General features: G+C 47.9%; 1 protein-coding gene across 5 annotated transcripts in view; it reads left to right on the top strand.

Annotated features, from left to right (window-relative positions):
• The window catches only part of NSMCE2 (NSE2 (MMS21) homolog, SMC5-SMC6 complex SUMO ligase), a 221,299-nt gene extending 203,929 nt beyond the window's left edge, over window positions 1–17,370 (top strand). For all 5 annotated transcript variants that reach the window (XM_059672727.1, XM_059672726.1, XM_059672728.1 and 2 more), the window contains 3 exons: window positions 9,120–9,220; window positions 9,627–9,733; window positions 17,008–17,370. In XM_059672727.1, the coding sequence (XP_059528710.1) occupies window positions 9,120–9,220; window positions 9,627–9,733; window positions 17,008–17,125 (326 nt within the window). In that variant the 3' untranslated portion in view covers window positions 17,126–17,370. The remainder of the gene's footprint in view (window positions 1–9,119; window positions 9,221–9,626; window positions 9,734–17,007) is intronic.
• The last annotated feature ends 1,995 nt before the right edge of the window (window positions 17,371–19,365 follow it).

Raw genomic sequence — 19,365 nt, 5'->3', positions numbered from 1 at the left:
GGAATCTGAGCTTTCGGTGAGAAAGGAAATCGTCCCTCTTGATGACTTGGGTGTGGATAAGGAAAAGAGTAGATGTTTCATGCTAAGCACATTGTCAAGGGCTGTAACATCTGAAGGAGGAAGTTTTAGAAGTGTGATTTCTTCATGTTTACACAGTGAACAAATGACTCAGATCTAGTGTACACATCCACAAGAGCTGTGGCCTAAGCTGATCCCGGTTTTGAAGTCATGTGTCTTCTTTGCATGTGGGGAGTTTTAAAGAGGGTGGAAGGTGGAGAAGGAGGGAGGTGGGAGAGGAAGGAGGGCGTAGAGGCCAGGGCTTGTGCCTTTCCTTGTGGGATCAGAGACTTCCACATCCTCCTGCTTCTTTCTTCTTTCTCTCCTGCTCTCTTCCCTCTCCTCCTCCTCCTCCTCCTCCTCCTCCTCCTCCTCCTCCTCCTCCTCCTCCTCCTCCTGCTCCTCCTCCTCTCTCCCTCCCTCCCTCACTCTCTTTGTCTCTCATTTTACTTCTTCCTTCCAGTAGGCAGGGGTTTGGGGTTATATTTCCTGTTATGCTAACTTCAGGCAAGACCCTGAAAATAGAGGTCAGGGCCCGCCACAGTGTGTGTGGCCTCCTGCCTCTTGGAGCAGCCCACCCAGATGGGCCCTGGGCCTGTCAGGCTGGGGCTGAGCTGCGTTTTGGGTGGTGTGACAGGATGGTTGAGCCTCACTAGATTTGGGCCCTCACGCATTGACGGTTTTAAATTTCTTCCATATTGATGGCACTTTGGGACTTGTTCTCCTTTTTTTAACACGACTACCATGTGCCACCATAAAGAAGAATTGTTCAGTGGGCCCAAAATAAATCTTGACACTCTGTTACAGGCAGGGAAATAAGCCTGTGTAATGGATACGTGGGTTCTGTGGCATTTTGTCACGGCCATGCTGCGTAGTCCTGGGGAGTGACTACTGATGAAACCTGGGGTCTGAGGAAGGGACTGTGTGTCGGGCATGACAGTCTCAGGACAGTGCTTCCCCTTCACCGCTCCTCATCCCAAAGATGCCTGCAGATGCTCTTCATCCTTTGAGGATGAAAATTTATCATTTTAGATTAAATTGATCATTCATTTTGAGAAGCCTTACAAAACCAAATATGATATTAGTGCTAGTTTTATTCTGTTATTAAAGTATCGCATTGTCTCCAGGTATTTCACTATTGTTGAACAGACATCAGAGGAGATGGAAGAGAAGATATTACATAAATTAAATTGTGATGTATTGCCTTGTTATGGAGCAGATAAGTTTGAAATATTTTTAGCTGTCATTTGGATGATACAGCTAGAAAATATCAGGGTTGGAAATAGTGTCATTAGCCCCTGTTCTTGACTCAAAATTGAAACGTTGCAGTTTTCAAGTTGAGCAATTATCATTTTTAAAGTTCCTTTTTTAGTAAATGGTCTCTGGGCTTGATTTCATAATGTGTTTCAGTTTGACAAAGTGAATAAACAAGTCCGTCCGTCCTCATTGCCGTCGGCTCTGCTGACCTCATAAGTGTTACTTGGTCTCCTGAAGAGTACTAGATGTAAAATGTGCAAGCTAAATAATTACTTTTCTTTTTTTATGTATACATTTTTATTGATTTCAGAGAGGAAGGGAGAGGGAGAGAGAAGCATCAATGATGAGTGAGAATCATTGATTGGCTGCCTCCTGGGATCCAATCTCATCCCGCACTGGGATCAAGCCAGCAACCCAGGCACATGCCCTGACTGGGAATCGAACCGTGACCTCCTGGCTCATAGGTGGATGCTCAACCACTGAGCCATGCCTGCCAGGCTAAATAATTACTTTTCAGAAACCTTAGAAATTGTCCTTAATTTCTCCATCTCCAGTTCACACCTACACTAATGATGTCTCCTGGGCATCATGGACTGCAGTATTCCATCAGATTTTCTTCCAGCCTTTTTTCTACATACTATTGTTAAGATGAATTAATCATATAGTTTCAAATTTCATTTTTTCATCTCATGTTATGACATAAGCATCTCCAATGTTACAGATTATTTTCAATAACTATCAGTAGTTGTGAGTGGTGATGCCACAGTTCCCTTAAGTCCTCAGTCTATTTATTTTTTTAAATAACTTTTTCTTGATTCCAGAGAGGAAGAGACAGAGAGAGATAGAAACATCAATGATGAGAGAGAATCATCAATTGGCTGCCTCCTGCACACCCCACACTGGGAATCGAGCCCACAACCCAGGCATGTGCCCTGACCTGGAATCAAACTGTGATCTCCTGGTTCATAGGTCAATGCTTAACCACTGAGCCATGCCGGCTGGGCCGATAACTGATTATTATTGTACTTTCCTATGAACGTGGGTGGTTTGGGACAAAGAAATAGATTTAGAAATGATCTAAAGACAGTGGTATAGTTTGTTTCTTGGAATATGACCTCTGTCATCTTGCCGTTTGGTGATTTGCTTTCGCACAGAAGTGGAACAGAGAATGTAGAGCAGAATGCTCTCCGCAGTGTGTTATGACTCCCTTTCTATAAAATTAGTAATTAGACCAAGGGCCAAGCTGCTAAAGACTTGCCTTCAAAACAGCCCTCTCTGTCTTCATCATATTATTACAGTCGCCTTATAGACAGCACTATTCAAAGCATTCTCTTGTTTCCGCAACCATCACTCAGTGAACATTTACTAAGTTCTTGCACCTTGCCTGGCTCACTGAGAATCTGAAGATAAGTAAGATGGAGTTCCTTCCCTTAAGGAATTCACAGTGTGACAGAGAAAATAGAGAATTAAACATATGATTATAGCACATGCAAAAGATAGGCTGGAGGCGAAGGAGGATTCACCTTTGCTTTGGGATTTCATAGAGGAAATTCTGAGTCTGGAAGGTTGGTCAGAGATTGCTAGGTGCAAGGCCAGCAGAGTGCACAAGAGCGTGGCCAGTGTGTGCAAGCTGTAATTAGTTCAGGTGGACATGGGAGGTGGGGTGAGGTGGGGAGCAGTAGGAGATGGAGATGCTCTGAGCCATCTAATGAAGTCTTGTTGTCATGCTTAGGAGGCCGTGGTTTTAGAAAGATGGCTAGTTGTAGTAGAGAGAATAGATTGGGGAGAGATTCAGACAGAGAGATGAGTAAAGAACCTTTTGCAATATTCTAAGTAGGCAGTTCTGGGGACTTGGGTTAGGGCAGCAGTGAGAATGAAGAGGAGGAGACAGCGTGAAGACAGTTTAAAGATAGAGATTGCATGTCTTAGCTACCTGGACGGGTGGTATCTACAACCCTCAAAAATAAAACGTACGATTAGCTCAATTGGCGTTTCTCATCTTCCGATCTTTGCTTGCGTCATACTCTACTGGGGATCTAAATAATTGCGAGTTGTGGACCTTCTCTGTGCGGGCGCTGCAGCTTTCCTATTATGTGGTTTTCTAGTTAATTGCAGAATAAAGAAACAGAATGTGTGCATTAGATTTCCTGCTTTTGCTTGGTAATCTAGAGATAGTCATTAAATCTTCTCTTATAAGAAGTCTTAAATGCATGTACTGAATTTGGGGATATTTTCAGTATTTGTTGGCTTGAGATGGATATTCTATGACCATAAAAAACTGATTGGATATTGTCCCACTAGTAGAATGCACTGGGTTTTACTTATTTTAAAACCTGCATATTTTGGCATATGACAGATATGACAGCATTTAAGTAAGTGGAAGCAAATTATTACATGATGTCAGTTGAGGACGAAGCACATGCCTAAAACAGCAGTAGGTAAATTAGTGAGTGCATGATAATGTGAACGGGTACATCTTATTATGATCGTCAGCTCATTTGGAGGAAATATTTTGAAATTCTTCATTCAGTGTGCTTTCAGGATCTTTAGTAGAGTGTGTCAAAAGAGCCATGGAAGTGAAAGCGGCCAGAAATTGAAAATGTTCATAGTGCTGTGTCAGCTAAACACAACTGAGCTAGCTTGGGCCTCACTGCGCCCTGAGGCATGAAAGAGCTCATCCCATTTAGAATCCTGGGTGGGACCATCTTGTCTTTTCTCTGGGTGATCCCATGGCGTATCATTTTTATTGAATTGAACGTACATATTCATGTGCCCACTAGTTGCTAGCTAGGTCTGTGGGTATTCTGAGTAATAATGTTAAAAATCATACCATTTTTTTTTTATCGCTTGCACTATTCTAAGACCTTTCACACATTAACTCATTTAATTCTTATACAACTCTATGAAGTAGGTACAATTATTAGCTCCATTTTACATCTGAGAAGATTGAGACAAAGAAAGATAATGTAACTTACCCAAGCTGAAAAAGTGATGGAGCCGGATTCCAACGCAGGCAGGCAGTTTCTAGAGCCCAGGTTCCTGAATACTGTACAACTGCCTGAATGCCCTTCCCTCCTCTTATCACACCCCCCTGGAGAGCCTGGCTTAGTCATCACTTTCTGCAGGAGGTTCACCTGGATTCCTCACCCCACCCACAGAGATCCTCTGGGTTACTTTCATACTTTGTACACAGCACATGTATTATTTCACTCATTGCACTGAATATAAATGTTTCTATGTGTCTCCTCTGCCAGACCCAATCTTAGTCCTCTTTGTATCCACGCCTGGCACTTGCGTAGTGTTTGGCACAGAGCAGATGTTCAACAATGCAACTTGAGTTGAGTTGGTTTGACCGCTACACACTCAGTGCTTGTCCTCAAAGAGCTTTTGGTCTACCTGGAAAGGACGCTCCATCCACATGCAACAATTGGATAATGAGGAAATGAAAGCTAAAAGAATATGGTATAGGCAGTAGTTGCTGTGAGATTTCTAAAAAGGGAGACTGGCTTTAGTGATTGGGTAGAGATATCATCTCCACATACATACAATCTGAGATGGGAATAGCTTATAACCAAGAAAAGAGGAAGGACATTGATCAGAATGTTGACCTCAGGTGGCTAAGACTGAAGTGCCCACATTTAAGGGGGTAGCAGAGCTGCATCAGGAAATGTAGGTTGAGAGGCCCTTCTTTATGATGCAGTTCAGATATCAGCTCTTCGAAGAGGCCAACGCTGTCCTTTTCTGGGAGAGTCTTTCCATAGTATCTTGTGTATGCAGAGCCCTCACAAGACGGTGTGCATGACATGACTAAGCCAGGCTCTCGGGAGAGGTGTGATAAGAAGAGGGAAGGACTGTGCAGCAGTGAGGATCACAGTAATCTGGAACGTGGGCTCTAACACAGCCTGCCCATCCGTCCTACGTGGCTGAGCTCCCTGAGGGCAAGGACTGTTTTTTGCCAATACCAGGCATAGTGCTTTGGGCACATAGTGGTAAAAATAATAATAATAGCAATAACAATTTTATCAGTATATAACATTTGATTCTAATAAAATATATATGATAAGTAACATTTATTGGACCCTATCTTCTAGCCATTGTTGTGATTGAATTGTAATAACTTAGTCTGTTCTTGAACATCTTTGTTGAAACTTGATTTTTGGAATGATGCCGTCCTATGAAGGCTGTATCATCTAGGAAATTTAGTTCTGTAGGCCCTCTCTGTACATGACCTGCATCTTAATTCTGCAGAAGCCATTCACACACAGCAGAGGCCTAGGTGCCAGAGAGTATTGGAAATAGGATTCAGTTCCTTCAATGGCAACTTGGCCCAACCAAACAGCTAGCTTTCAGGACAGGCCGGGCCACCAGTCTCAGGAAGAAACCATGATGCAAAGCTAGACACCCAGCAGTGCCATAGAGAGACCTCAAAGCCACACACACACACACACACACACACACACACACACACACACACACACACACCTGTACCTCTTTTCCCACTTGGAGTCTGAGTTATGTCCAGGTTGACAGGTGGGCCCACTGGAGGCCCAGCTGTAGGTTACTGGGGAGGAGAAACAAATCAGCAACTGGCGCAGACACATGTGCAGATACTATAACAAGAGAGTTTCAAACTTGGAATCCACGTTCTTTTGCACATTAGGGAGGCCCCCAAACCTTCCGTGTACAGCTCAGCCTCTCCAAATAGGCTGCCCTAGAATAGTGCCAGCCCAAGAGTCTGGACAGCCCAGGAAGCATCTCAAGCAGGCAACAATATTTGTAAAGTATTTTCTTTATGTGCTACTAACCCCAAGAGAAAGGTGCTTTTAGAAAAACGTCCAGGCTTCCTTGAAAAAGCACACAGCCATCAGCTTGTGTTCCTAGCTGGCATGAAGCTGTCTAACTGGTGGCCAAAGTCAGGAGGCCTGAAGACAGACAAGTGACTAATACTAGGCTGTGTGTGGCCAGGACCAAGTGTATTTTCTGACCACAAGACCATGTCTAGAGTCTCCTTTGTAATTACCACATGGCCTACTGTAATTGTAAACCTTATATTTACTTCCTGCCTTTGACATGTAATTCAGGGTCCAAGGCTGCACCCCAAGCTGGGGTGAAATCCTCTGTCATTTGCCTAAAACCTATAAAATCATTGTTGTGTGAGGGTGTGTGTGTTTGTGGTTGCCACATCTGTCAGCTATGTTAAGTATATCCTTATGAAAAATATGCCCACTCCTGCCTTGTTAGATAAAGCCCTTTACTAAATCCGATGTTTACTGAACACCTATTACTATATGCCAAGGATATTTTAGACTCCAGGAAACATCAGTGAACAAGACAACAAAGACCCCAGAGGGAGACCAAGGGAGGGGAGGGGAGGGGAGGGGAAAAAGGAAGGAGACAGACAAAAACATAACTCACAGCTCGGACGGCGTGGCTCAGTGATTGAGCATGGACCTATGAACCAGGAGGTCACGGTTCGATTCCCGGTCAGAGCACATGCCCAGGTTGTGGGCTCAACCCCCAGTGTGGGGCATGCAGGAGGCAGCTGATCAATGATTCTCTGTTATTATTGATGTTTCTATCTCTCTCTTCCTCTCCCTCTCTGAAATCAATAAAAAGTTATTTAAAAAATAAAAACAGCTCACAGATAAGTGCTATGGGTAGTGTCACAAAGAGATGTCACGGGGAATGCCTAGGTGGCTTCTTAGGCTGGGGCGGCAGAGAAGCCTCTCCAAGAGGTTACATTGCTTGGGCCTGGTGAGTGAGAGGGAGACGGTCAGAGAGGTGGGCTGTGTGGGCCACTGTGAAGAGTGAGCACGGAGTCTCGCCAGAAGGCTGCTGCATAGGTCCGGGCAGCAGGCCGCAGTAGTTTGTTCTAAGATGGAGGGGAAATCAAGAATCTAGATCCGGATTGCAGAATGTAGCTCAGAAACTGTCCATAGAACTCGCTGATATTTTGGATGAGAGGAATGAAGGAAGAGGAATAATCAAGAATAATTAATTGCAAAGGCTTTGGTTTGAGCCGTGAGGAAGATGATGACTGAGTGAGAAAGGCTGAGGGCAGCCCTTCTTAGCTCCTCATTAACAGTCATAACTGACTAACCGTAAGCCTACATCTTGGGATCCAATAAACGCCTTCACCGCCCTCCCCCAGTTCACATCACTGGGGAATGTTCATGGCATTTGGAATCCTGAACTGTTCACACTGCTTCAAGCATCCCCCTGGCTTCTCCCCTGTAGTGCTCACTTTAGGACATCAAATGAATCACAGGAAAGCCACTGGCATCCCTCATGGGTCCTCTGTAAATGCCAGCTCCTGCCCAGGCCTCCAACCTCGGCACCTCGCTGGGGCCGGGGCCCAGGCTTGGATGGGAGGGTGCAACCGAGCTCTGCCCCACTGCTCAGAAGTCGGCAGCTGGCACAGACCAACAACATGCCTCTAATATGTTCGTGGCAAACAACAGGGCCAGTTTTCTTGTTTTTCTCTTTGTAATCAGAAAAAAAGTTTGAGATCTCTTTAATAACAACCAACTTTGGGGAGTGAGGGGTGGCCCCCTGGTTTTAGTATTCAAATGAACCAGGCCAAGAAGATAAAGCCAGACATCGCTTGACTAAATCCCTGCCTGATTTGGTCTGTATTTTTCCCTCCAATTTTCTAATACTGGGCTTATCAAAAAGTTGTGTCTTCGGGTCAGCTAAACTCGTGTGACATTTATTGCCAGACGTGACCTTTTGTTAGCACGTTGTAGAATCCCAGCGTCAATATCACTTTCTATAAATACAGGTTTCGGGTGAGGGAATGTTCTATCTGGAGAGAAGTGTAGCTTCGGAGAACCTTTCTCCTTTTAGCCTGTTGGCCTGTGGGCTCTTACTCACCGCTGGCGCTCTTCCTCGGCTTACGCGTCAGACCTCCTTCCGTGATCACTCATGTTGGTAGCCACCTACGGTGCCAGTTCCCCACTCCGCCTTCCCTCGTGGTTGGCAGTGCATTTGACTTGTGCTTTCTTGCTTCCTCTACGTTTGGGAATTTAAAAATAGAAAATAAAAAACAAACCCACAGCCGTTCACGCTGGCTGAGCTCTGTAACTCATCTAACAGACTTTCCGGTGAAGTTCACAGTGTAACACATGCAGTCGGAAACCAGCCACTGGTTCAGAACAAGCCCTGCGAGGCGTGGACAGGGGTCACTCTCACGCAGACGGTCAAACACACACGGAGATGGGCAGTGGCCACCACAGGAGGCGGCTTGGAGAGCCAGCGAGAGAACGCTCCGCTCTGCTCCTGACTCTCCTCCTCTCCTGTCTGTCCTCTTTCCTGTCCCTCAATAACATCTAACAGAATAGAGGGGTTCTAAGACCAACAAGTTAAAGAACCCCTGCACCACCTTACAGTCATTGCGTTTAGTGAATGCGTCCTCGCGCCTGGGGCAGTGCGAAGCGCACCACCTTCTCCATCTCTTCATTTTTGCAACAAAGCTGTCAAGTGGAGCTTTAAGAAAGGCCTGGCTGGCCAAGGCCTCGCAGCTGGGCATGAGAGAGATAACCAGGTCCGTGGTACACCAAAGCCGCACTCCTGGTTACTGGACAGCACGCCTTCAGAGGAAGCCTCTGGAACTGGGAAAAGTGGTTTACTGCTCTGTCTCGGTCTCCTCGTCCAAAATGGGCAGGAGGGTTAATAGGCATCCAAGTGCCCCGCACAGGGGCTGGCACTGAGTAGACCCTGAGCGACTATTGCCCCCTTCCTTCCACTCCTTCCTGCCCTTGGCATGGTGGACCCGGAGGCTCAGCCACTTCCCTTTTTGCTTCTAGACGGTCTTCAAGCGGACAGAGAGGCTGATGGACCAGAGGGGGTTGACGAAGATATGATTGTGACCCAGAGTCAGACCAACTTCATCTGCCCCATCACGCAGGTACCGTGTCCTCCTTCCTCCCCTGAAACCAGAGCAGTTCTCTTCACAGAGGCCAGGGGCTCTGTGTGCTTGCTGACTGGGTTTCATGTCCACGGTTATGAAGGGAGGAAGATGGAGGGATGGGGATCAGAGTGTATACATGGGAGGTCCGTGGGCTGGAAAGACTTTTCAATCAGTCATACCATTTGGGAGTAAACTACTGGCCCACAGGCCACGTGACAGTGCTACCACTGGTCTCCCTGCTGTTTCTTCTGTGGCCCTCGGTCCTAATTAAGCCTGGAGATTCGGAGGTTAAACTTAGAAAGCCCAACTAGGAAAAAACAGCGCCAAGCAATCAGTGACTTGGAGAAGTTACTGGAAGTTGGTCATTAGCATTCCTGAAAGCCTCATGTCTCTTTGATTGCAGTTGGAAATGAAGAAGCCAGTGAAAAACAAAGTGTGCGGCCACACCTACGAAGAGGAAGCCATTGTTCGAATGATCGAGTCCAAGCACCGACGGAAGAAAAAGGCCTGGTGAGTTGGTCCCGGAAGGGAAGTGGAGCCTTCCTAGGGCTGGGCTGGCAGAGGCGCTGAGTTCACGCCACGGAAAAGGTGTTTTACCGGCCCCCTCAAGTAAGCCGCCTCCCAGATGGCGTAAACATGGGGGCTGGCTTTCTGGGAAAACAATCCAGGAGGAAAAGGGTAGTAACCTCCTCGGGAAGAGCCAGAGAACGCCAGCCACACGTTTCTAAAGTCGGAGAGAAAGGAGTTGGACTGGATTGTCATCATTAGGTAACAGGAGTTTGGTGAATTGGTGCTATAGCCTGAAAACAAATGAAAGAACTGTGATACTAAGAGAAAGACGAACAATCTTTCATATCTTTAATTACTTCAGTAACTTCCCCAAAGGTTTAAGTAAATGTGTGGATAGGTGGTCAATGAGAAATTATTACTACTTTTAAATGGGAATGTTTGAAGGATCTTTCATATGGATATTTCTACCTCCTTCTCAAATGCACCCCACCCCCTTGCCTCCCATGACCACAGAGGACACAGCTGGGCTCCTGGAGGCTGACTTGGGGAGGTGTTACACTCTTATCACAGACTTGGCATTATCACCAGGAATGGAATGGCAGGTGTGGCCAGCTCTCAGTGGACTTGTGATAACAGTCCTTGGATGTGGGCTCGCTTCTCAGGGCCCAGAAATGTGCGGTCGGACCTGGAGTTGGAATCCCCACCACCCCTCATGGGTGTGGGCTTAGAGAGAGGGCGTTGGAGACTGCAGCTATCTCGATGGTCATTCAGTCAAGTGATTGACCCTATTTATCCTAGGAGGCCGGCCTACTGGTTGCAAAATGGAGACAGTTGAGTGCATTCTTATCTGCTTTGAGCTTTCACCTTACAGTTGTACTGTTCTGTTTCCCTAGTGAAACCTCCTGTTTCACCCTGCGAATATCCTTTTCTTTGTTTCTGAACTTCTTGCCTTTCTTTTCTATGAACTCTTTCCTCTCTTCATTCTCTGCAAAGCAAAGTGTCCATTTTTTAACATAATTGCTAAGAAGAGGTGTTCCCAGAGTTCTGTTTCCAGCTCTTCTTTCTTAGTTTGGAATATTCTCCAGGAGTCAGATTTGCAAAGGGCAGCCACTGGTACAAAGCACGTTCTCACAGTCCCAGGGGGAGGCGGAGGACTGGGACGGGGGTGGGGGGGGGGTATGTCTAGAACTGGCTTCACATTTAAGTGGATCTTCTTAATTGCACACTTTGGCTTTCTCATGCCCTTGGCCTTTTTTGAATTGTGCATATTTGGAAGCTCTTGTGTGATACTTGCCATTTAGGAAAAAATAAATTTCTCATATTTCTATAACTTGGGTTCAGATTCTGCAAACTCTTCGGATTCTCATAGCTTAATAATAACAATTACGCCCAAGTGGAAGAAGTCTGTGAGATTGACAGAGAGGGTAACCTTTTTCCTGGGCCTTGAAAAATGAGAAAGATTTCGGAACGGCAAAGAAAAACCATTCTGAGCGAGGGGCTCACCCCGCTCAGAGCCTGATCGCTTGGTGGATAGTAGGGACTGTTTCAGGGAGTGTGTGTTGGAGGGAGAATAGAAGGATAATGGATAAGAGCAATAGAGGAGTGGTGTAAGGGCTCAGTATAGAGGGTGTTAAATGTCATGATTTTGTTAGTTTTCTCATCTAAAAATTGATGCTAATAGTTGTAATTGCCTGATTAGTATGTCTTAAATTTGAATAAGATATATATAAAGTGTTTAAAGTGCCTGGCACATGGTAAGACTCAGCACATGTCATCCCATCATCATCATGGTTGTCACTTTTTTGCCACTATTATTCTATAGACATGAGAGGACATTATTTGGAGGAAGTAAGGTAGGCCACCCTGGAGTTTAAAAAGTTACTCCAACAGCAGTTCACAGGATAGATTAAAAAGGCATGAGGAGCCTGGCCAGTGCGCCTCAGTGGTTGAGCACCACCCATGAACCAGGAGGTCGCAGTTCGATTCCCAGTCAGGGCACGTGCCTGGGTTGCAGGCTCGATCCCCAGAGTGGGGCGTGCAGGAAGCAGCCAGTCAATGATTCTCTCTCATCACTGATGTTTCTATCTCCCTTCCTCTCTGAAATATATATATATATATTAAAGGCATTAGGATGTTTTTGCAGTATATTGAGTTATAAATAATGAGAGCTTGGATTGAGGCGAGATAGGATCTGAAAGGGGAATGAAGATGAGAGTGATTTCAGAGGAAAACTGTCAGATTTGGTAACTGAACGTTGAAGAGAAGTGAAGGAAGACTGGAATTTATAAACGGTGTCTAGAAGGACGGACATGTTAGACAACCGAGAGGGCCTAGGAGCAGAACACATCTAAGTCATGTGGAGTTTGAGGTCGCAGCGATACAGCCATTTGGAAGTATCTTAGAGGCTCAAAATGTGGATTTTTTTGAACTTGGGAGAGAGCTCTGAGCTGGAGACGTTGATTGTGAGGTTGTCAGCACAGAGGAGTCAACCCCACTTACCTGCCAGCCCAAACGCAGCTCTGCACTGGATGTGACCACCACCTGAGAGCCAGCAGGGGCAGGACCTGGCTAGGCTCTGCTCTGCGCCCCGCTGCCCTCAGCACCTGGCCCTGTGCCTGTGGTGGACCCTCAGCGATGAAAGGGCAGTCAGAGGAGGAGGACCCGTGGAGCCGTCTAAGACATCATCAGGAGCACACTGAGAGAAAAGAGCATGGGGAGTGGGCGGGGCCTGAAGACGAGAGGCACTTGGCAGGAGATGGGATTAAGGGCCTCTGGACAGTCCACCTCAGAGGCTCCTGATGAAGCATGGAGTCGTGTCACTTCCCTGATGCACGCCGGCATGATGAGCAGCTGTGGGTCCCTTTGTTTAAAATGTCTGTGACACATGCATTTGAGAAGTCTCCGTTCTTCCTCCTAGATGTCTGATTGTGTTTGCGAGGCTGGAGTTCCAGGTACACTGTGTTGCTGGGCGCTGACTAAATGTTACTGTCCCTGCCCTGGTCTCTGGCAGGACCTCTCCCTTGGTTTGAGTCAGAATAAGACTGGTGAGACGTCGGCCCTAACTAAATACAGTTGTTAGAATGATTTCCTGGAATATCTCTCATAATAGCCTGTTTATCTGACTAATAAAGCTGTCTTACGATTTTATTAATTTAATGTTGAAAGTATTACAGATGTCCCCTTTTTTTCCCTACTGACCCCCTCCACCCTATCCCCACCCCTGCAACGATTTTTATATTAATAAGACATTTCCAGTTTTCCACCATCATTTCTTTCCCTTTTTGTTTAAGAACCTGAACAATAGTAACAAAGCCACATCTAAGAGCATGTAGAGTAAACTTAAGTTGACCAGAACTGTGGTGTTGGTCGGCAGAACTCCAGCACTGCGCGTGTGGTCCCTGTGCTAACCTCTCCGAGCCTCCGTGTCTCCATGTGTAAGGTGGAACTACCATCTCCCAGAATTCGGGATTAAGGAAATGGTGGGGAGTTGCAACCTAGCTCTGGACCACAACCTTCTCGACAGTGGAGAAGCGAGCAGCCAGGAGGAAGCTCTTCTTGGACAACAGAGCCTAAGCAAGTAGCAGTCTGGCTCTTGACAGGGAGCCCGTTGGTGTTACCTCACATTGTTTCAGACTAGGGATGTGGGATGCAGTTGCTCTGTGTTTAGGTCTGATAGGAATCCATCCACTCAGATTTCCAGAGGGGGCTACAGACCTTCCTTCTAGAACTTTCTAGAGCTGGGTTGGACCTTGGAATTCTTGGGACCAAAATCTAGGAGCTCCTAAGACTCAGAATCTTGTCCTTTTGAGCTGATGCTGAGGCCAAGGTTCCCCACAGCCTCCGAGACCCTTTGTTCAGCAGATGCTCATGCTGGCTCGCTGCCGCAGGGGTGCTTTCCCCTGGCCGTGACCTGAGTCAGGACCCAGCCTCTCCTTCCAGGCCTGTGGGTCTGACTCCTGCACAGCAGTGACGCCAGAGCTGGAGAGCTTAAGACTGGGCACTGCCACACCCGACTTGCTCACCAGGATGTTGTGGGGATTAAAGCACCATTGCTTATGTAGAGTTGTTTCCCTGGAGGAGTGCCCAGATTCAGAATCATGTCATCATGGCCTTGTCCTAACCTTTGTATCTTAAAGCTTTGCTTACTTGAGATGGGTGAGAAGCCAGGCTCTCCCCCAGCTCCTGCAGGGACCCCTCCTCCTGAAGCCTTCCCTGAACCCTCATTCTTGCTGAACAAAAGGCGCCTCCCCCAGGCTCCCGTGGCACCATGTCCATGTGGCCCCAGCATTGTGGGTGGGCTGGCTCTTCTCCACACGATTCTTTTTCTTTTCTTTTTTTTAATTTACTGATTTTTTACAGAGAGGAAGGGAGAAGGATAGAGAGTTAGAAACATTGATGACGAGAAACATCCATCAGCTGCCTCCTGCACACCCCCCACTGGGGATGTGCCCGCAGCCAAGGTACATGCCCTTGACCAGAATCGAACCTGGGACCCTTCAGTCCGCAGGCCGACGCTCTATCCACTGAGCCAAACCGGTTACGGCTCTCCACATGATTCTTAGGTGCAGAGCTGTGGACTAGAGCAAGAACCGCACATTGTAGCACCTGAGTGAGTTCCTTGACCCTTGTCCATGTCATCTACTTATTTCTCTCAAAACCCTATGCTCTACCGTCATTTTTCGAGTGGGAGAACTTGAGTCACTGGCCCAGAGTGTCCAGCCAGGAGGCGAGCGCCGGGTCTCTTTCACTCCTGAGCCTGTTTGTGTCATCGGCCGTCGGGCTCCCCTTGAGAGGGCTTTCGGTCGATGCTTCTGTCCCGGAGTCATCCCTTCAATGAGCTGAGGCCTCTCTGTCTGACACAGGCCCCGCTGGCTCCGTCCCTCCGGGCGAGTGTGCCTGCTGCCCTGCAGTGAGCGGTGTGGCTAATCCCGGCAGACATTCTCCAAATGCTCTCATCTCTGACTGAAACCGCTGATGTCATCAGGAAGTCCTCCACCTCACTCTCCACTTCCCTGTCCACCGCTTATTCACTGTCTGGCTGGCGGTGTGAGAGCCTTTGTTCTGCGGAGGGGCGAGACCACGGCTGGCGGCAGAGAGGATGCTCGTGGGAAAACACTGAGTGAGGGTCGCCCCACAGTCCTCCCAGCCACCTGCTTCGAGTCGCATTTCCATGTCCCAGACGTAGAGCGATGAAAATGCCTTTTCTGAAGTCAGGAAAGTGTCCATGTCCTTTTCATAGTTGCAGCTGTTTACTTACTTCCTTAGAGAAAACATTCACGTGGCAGCACCAAGGGGTTTGGATCGAGTGTCAGGCATTTCCAGGCACCGGATCCCTACCCTCACCCAAAGCCCAGTCATCAGAATGAGGCGAACCTGGCCAGGTTCCTGATCTCCTTCCCATGGGCGCCTTTCTAGACTCACATTTAACACAAGGACCTGACCATCCAGGGCACCTTCACCCGACCACACAGGGCACCTTCACCCGACCATCCAGGGCACCTTCACCCGACCACACAGGGCACCTTCACCCGACCATCCAGGGCACCTTCACCCGACCACACAGGGCACCTTCACCCGACCATCCAGGGCACCTTTTAGCATTTTTAAAACCGACTGCTCACAGCGCAGAGTTCATCTCAGTGACTGATGTCTCTGCTCTAAAGTCGCCTTGGCCCAGAGACCAAGAGGGTGTCTTCCAGGGTGAGCTGTGGGCTTCCCGCTGCTGGACAAATCAGAGCTCCATGGTCAGCCGTCTCCCCCTCTGGGTTACGTCTTTTGTCTTGTCTTTGTTATTTTTATCTCATTTCGCACTTGTTACCTTTGATCTCACTCCACCTGTGCTGTTTGGCGAGCTGTCTCGGGTCACTAGGCGGGGCTGTGTGTGGGCAGGAACCTATATTTGTCATTCACACTTGGACGCCCAGGCCCTAGCCCAGGACCAGCCACACAGAGGGCCGTTGCATGCATGAAAGTGTGCATGTGTGTTGATGTATAAAGATGTACAGAGACCATCAGCTTTAAAATGTGCTAGAAGAACGGTCACCAAGGAGCAAACGAGAGTGATGGGAGGCCATGAAGGGAGCCGGCGAGTCCGAGCAGGGCGCTGCCTGCAGCCCCGTCTTCACTCCCGGCAGCAGAGGCTCGAGAGGGTCGCGTGAGTGGGCGGCGCAGACAGGATTCAGACTGGGTCAGCTTGACTCCAAACACTGGGCACTTCACTCCACACAGTCTGGCTCCTGTTGAGAAGAAATTAGGTGACTTCATCCAGCCACTGCCTTCAGAGGAGACCGTCCACAGAGCCATGAGCTCCCCCACCCCCACGAGGATGAGTCACGCGCTGATGCCCTCGGCCACAGCCGAAGTCCCCATCGGCCCACTCAGTCTCTCTCCAGGGGAGGGCAGTTCCGAGGGAACACACACCTCCTGGGACTCCTGGATCCCCCCCAACCTGGTTTGCAGTTGTTCCCCTCGGAGATGAGGCACTACCAACCAGTTGCCTATCGGCTCGGCCAAAGTCGGAATGAAGCTCTTCTCTGTTCCCACCGCTCCGTCAGCCAGTCCTAGGGGTTCTCCTGGCAGCTCTGTCCTGAGGCTCCTCTCTGCTCCCCCTCATCCACGCCACCCTCCCTCCTGGATCGCTGCGGTCCCCAGTGTCCCTGCATCCACTCCGCCTTTGTCCACTCAGCAGCGAGAGCCCTGTTTTCTAATGTCACCCAAATCACAGCCCTCCTTGTTCAAACCCTCCGCTGCTGCTCTCCATGTTCAAAAACAAAACCGCCCTGCTCCGCCTCCGCCCTCCTCTCCAAGGGCCTCCCTCCTGCTGAGCTCGCTCTTCCTCCAGGCCACCAGCTGCCGCCTCCTGGGCCCCACACCTGCTGCTGCTCCAGCCCGGCCCACACGGGCACCTGTTCTGGACGAGACCTGCGAGGCGTGGCTGCCCCCGCGGGACAGCCTCTCCCTGCCTTGCCTTCGTAGCACTTAATGCAAACTGAGCTTCCAGTCTGCCTCTAGGTGGGACTTTGTGACCACCTGTGTCCCCCATTGGAAAGCAAGAGCCGGGGAGTGGGCACTGGATGGGCGTAGCCTGTGCCCCCAGCACGGGACGGGGCCTGGCACTGGTGGGCATCCGTTCATACTCTAATTCGTGCCCATCACACCTGATTTTTAAGACGTGCTTCTTTAGGGTAAAATGCCCTCGTTTAAGTATGTGTGAGCGAGAGAAGTTCATGCAGAAGGCATTCAGTGGCCTGACCTCATTTTCTAATCTCTCCCAGTTGCCCTAAAATTGGCTGTGGCCACGCGGATGTGAGGATGTGTGATCTGGTCCAGGACGAAGCACTGAGAAGGGCGATTGAGAGCCACAACAAGAAAAGACACCGTCACTCCGAGTAGGAAAAGCCACCTGCCCGCAGCCACGTCTGCAGCCACGCCCGCAGCCTACCTCCTGCCCCAGCCATCTGTAGAGAGCGCGCTGGTCACAGCGCTTCGACTGGCTGCATCGCACACTTTGTTTGGGGTAAAACTTAAAGATTTTAAATGCAATTGAAATCATTTTTCTATGTTACAGTAAAACGTCAAGGAAATTATATTGTTTATTTTTAAGTATTTTATAATTTGAATAAAACTTTGATAACCTACAGCTTGTCCTGTCTGTGCACCGCCGGAGGGGTAAGCTGTTCCGATGGTGCAGGCTGGGAGGTGCCAGGCCCTTCTAGCTCTCCTACCTCAGACTGTCTTTTTTGTAGTTTGAACTCAGTGATGCCTTTCAAGGGATATTGGAAATGGAAACACATCGAAACACCCCAGCTGCAAGCATTTCCCGTCAGGACAGTAAGCAAAGCGTGAGGTGACGAAGCAGAGCGTGATGCTCCGTAGCAGGCTCCTTAGTGCCGTGGTGACTGCTGCCACCACACAGTGTCACTGTGGGAAGCCACCACATCCTGTCCATCCTCTGCTGTGGCTCCAGCCCCGGGCCTTGGGGTCTTTGGCCATGAACTGAAGGCGCTGAACCCGTTATTTATTCTCTGATGCCCCTTTAGCCCAAAAGTCAGTGGACTTATGACCAACAGGGTCTTTAAACTGAGTATCATTGATTATATTCTCATTGTGTGAAGAGTGAATGCTACTCTATTAATAGTCTCCATATCAACCTTTTACCAACCAGAATAGTCAGTGAAGTCAAACACATCCTGACTACACTAGGAAACCAAGAATAGCACATAATGGCTAGCGCTTATTGAGCGCTTACTGTGTACCAGGCTCTACTCCAAGACACAAATACAGTAACTCCCGTAATCGCCTGATGAAGGTGCTATGGTTATTATTCCCATTTTCCAGATAAGTAAAATGAGGCACAGAGAAGTGAAGTAGCCCATGGGACTTCCCAGAGCTAGTAAGTGGCTGAGCTGGGATGGGGAGTTAGGTTGTCAGGTCTCAGAGTCTTCATGCTTCTCCTCCTGATTAATCCCTGTAGAATCTTAAAATACATCCCAAGTCCACATTGGAAAACTGAGCCTTTTGTAAATAAACAAGCATGTACGTGTGTGTGTGTGTGTGTGTGTGTGTGTGCAAAAAATTTTCATTAAAATGCAGGGAATAACTGGATTGGACCTCAAAGAGGCAATGATGGCTCTGAAATAGCATACATTTCCGTAGAAAAGCCTAGTCTGAAAATGGCAGAAGCAATGTTGAAAACGGTTTCATGGAATTCAGAAAGCAGAGTGGCATTCAGTTGCTACAAACTGAGTGATTTTGAATTTCTTAAGATGCTTTATCTGAATCCAACTTCCTGAGGAAACTATTATGTTTAAGCCAGAACAAACATGCTTCCCATGGAATGTGGTTCTTTTGTGAAATACTTTATTTCCTAAGCAGATCGAGGCCGACATGAAATGCTCACCCGAGGTTCAAGCTGCGTTTTTCCCAACTCTCTCCGAAGAGAACGCAAGATATTAGTGTAGATGCCAGTCTCAGTCAGAAAAATGCGAAATGACACCATTCCACTGGGGAAAAGGGATAGTGCTTGCATCCTGTGGGCTGCTTCCTTTCCAGACTTCAGAAGCCATGTTTCACACATTTTTCTAGCCAACTTAAGAATTGGAAGTTTTAGATAAAATTTTTTTTTTTTTTTTTGCATCTTTGAAGATGCAAACATTAGGTTGTCATTGTCATTCTGGCATATGTGTTCAATTTCTATTACAGGAGTTTTCCCAAGAAATGAAACTTTTTCTTCACATGAAATCATATTTACCTTATTACTGAGAAACTCAATCATATAAGACAACTGAAAGGGGAGTCTTTCTAGTCAAGACGAGGTAGGACTCCAGCCCCTTCCTCCCGGGGCAGCCCCGGAGCCTCGCCTGAGATTGCCCGAGGCCCCATGAGTGACATTTGAAAACCACACTACACATTGGAGCTAAACCAGCTTTTCAGATATGACTGATTTAAGACTTGGACAATTGTGTGAACATGGCATTTTTTATGTGTTAGTTCCTTTAAGAAACTTCCAGTTGGGTAAGTTTAAAACATTACCACAAACTCCGAAAGATGAGATCATTTATTCCTGGCCTGACACAGAACTTTGACCACGGGGTGTCCAGCTTGGAGCAGCTGCATTCGGTGAGGGCTGCATC

Source organism: Myotis daubentonii, chromosome 17, assembly GCF_963259705.1.
Source record: "Myotis daubentonii chromosome 17, mMyoDau2.1, whole genome shotgun sequence".
Classification (NCBI taxonomy): Eukaryota; Metazoa; Chordata; class Mammalia; order Chiroptera; family Vespertilionidae; genus Myotis; species Myotis daubentonii.
The sequence above is the reverse complement of the archived record's forward strand: the minus strand, read 5'-3'. Positions and strand labels throughout refer to the sequence as shown.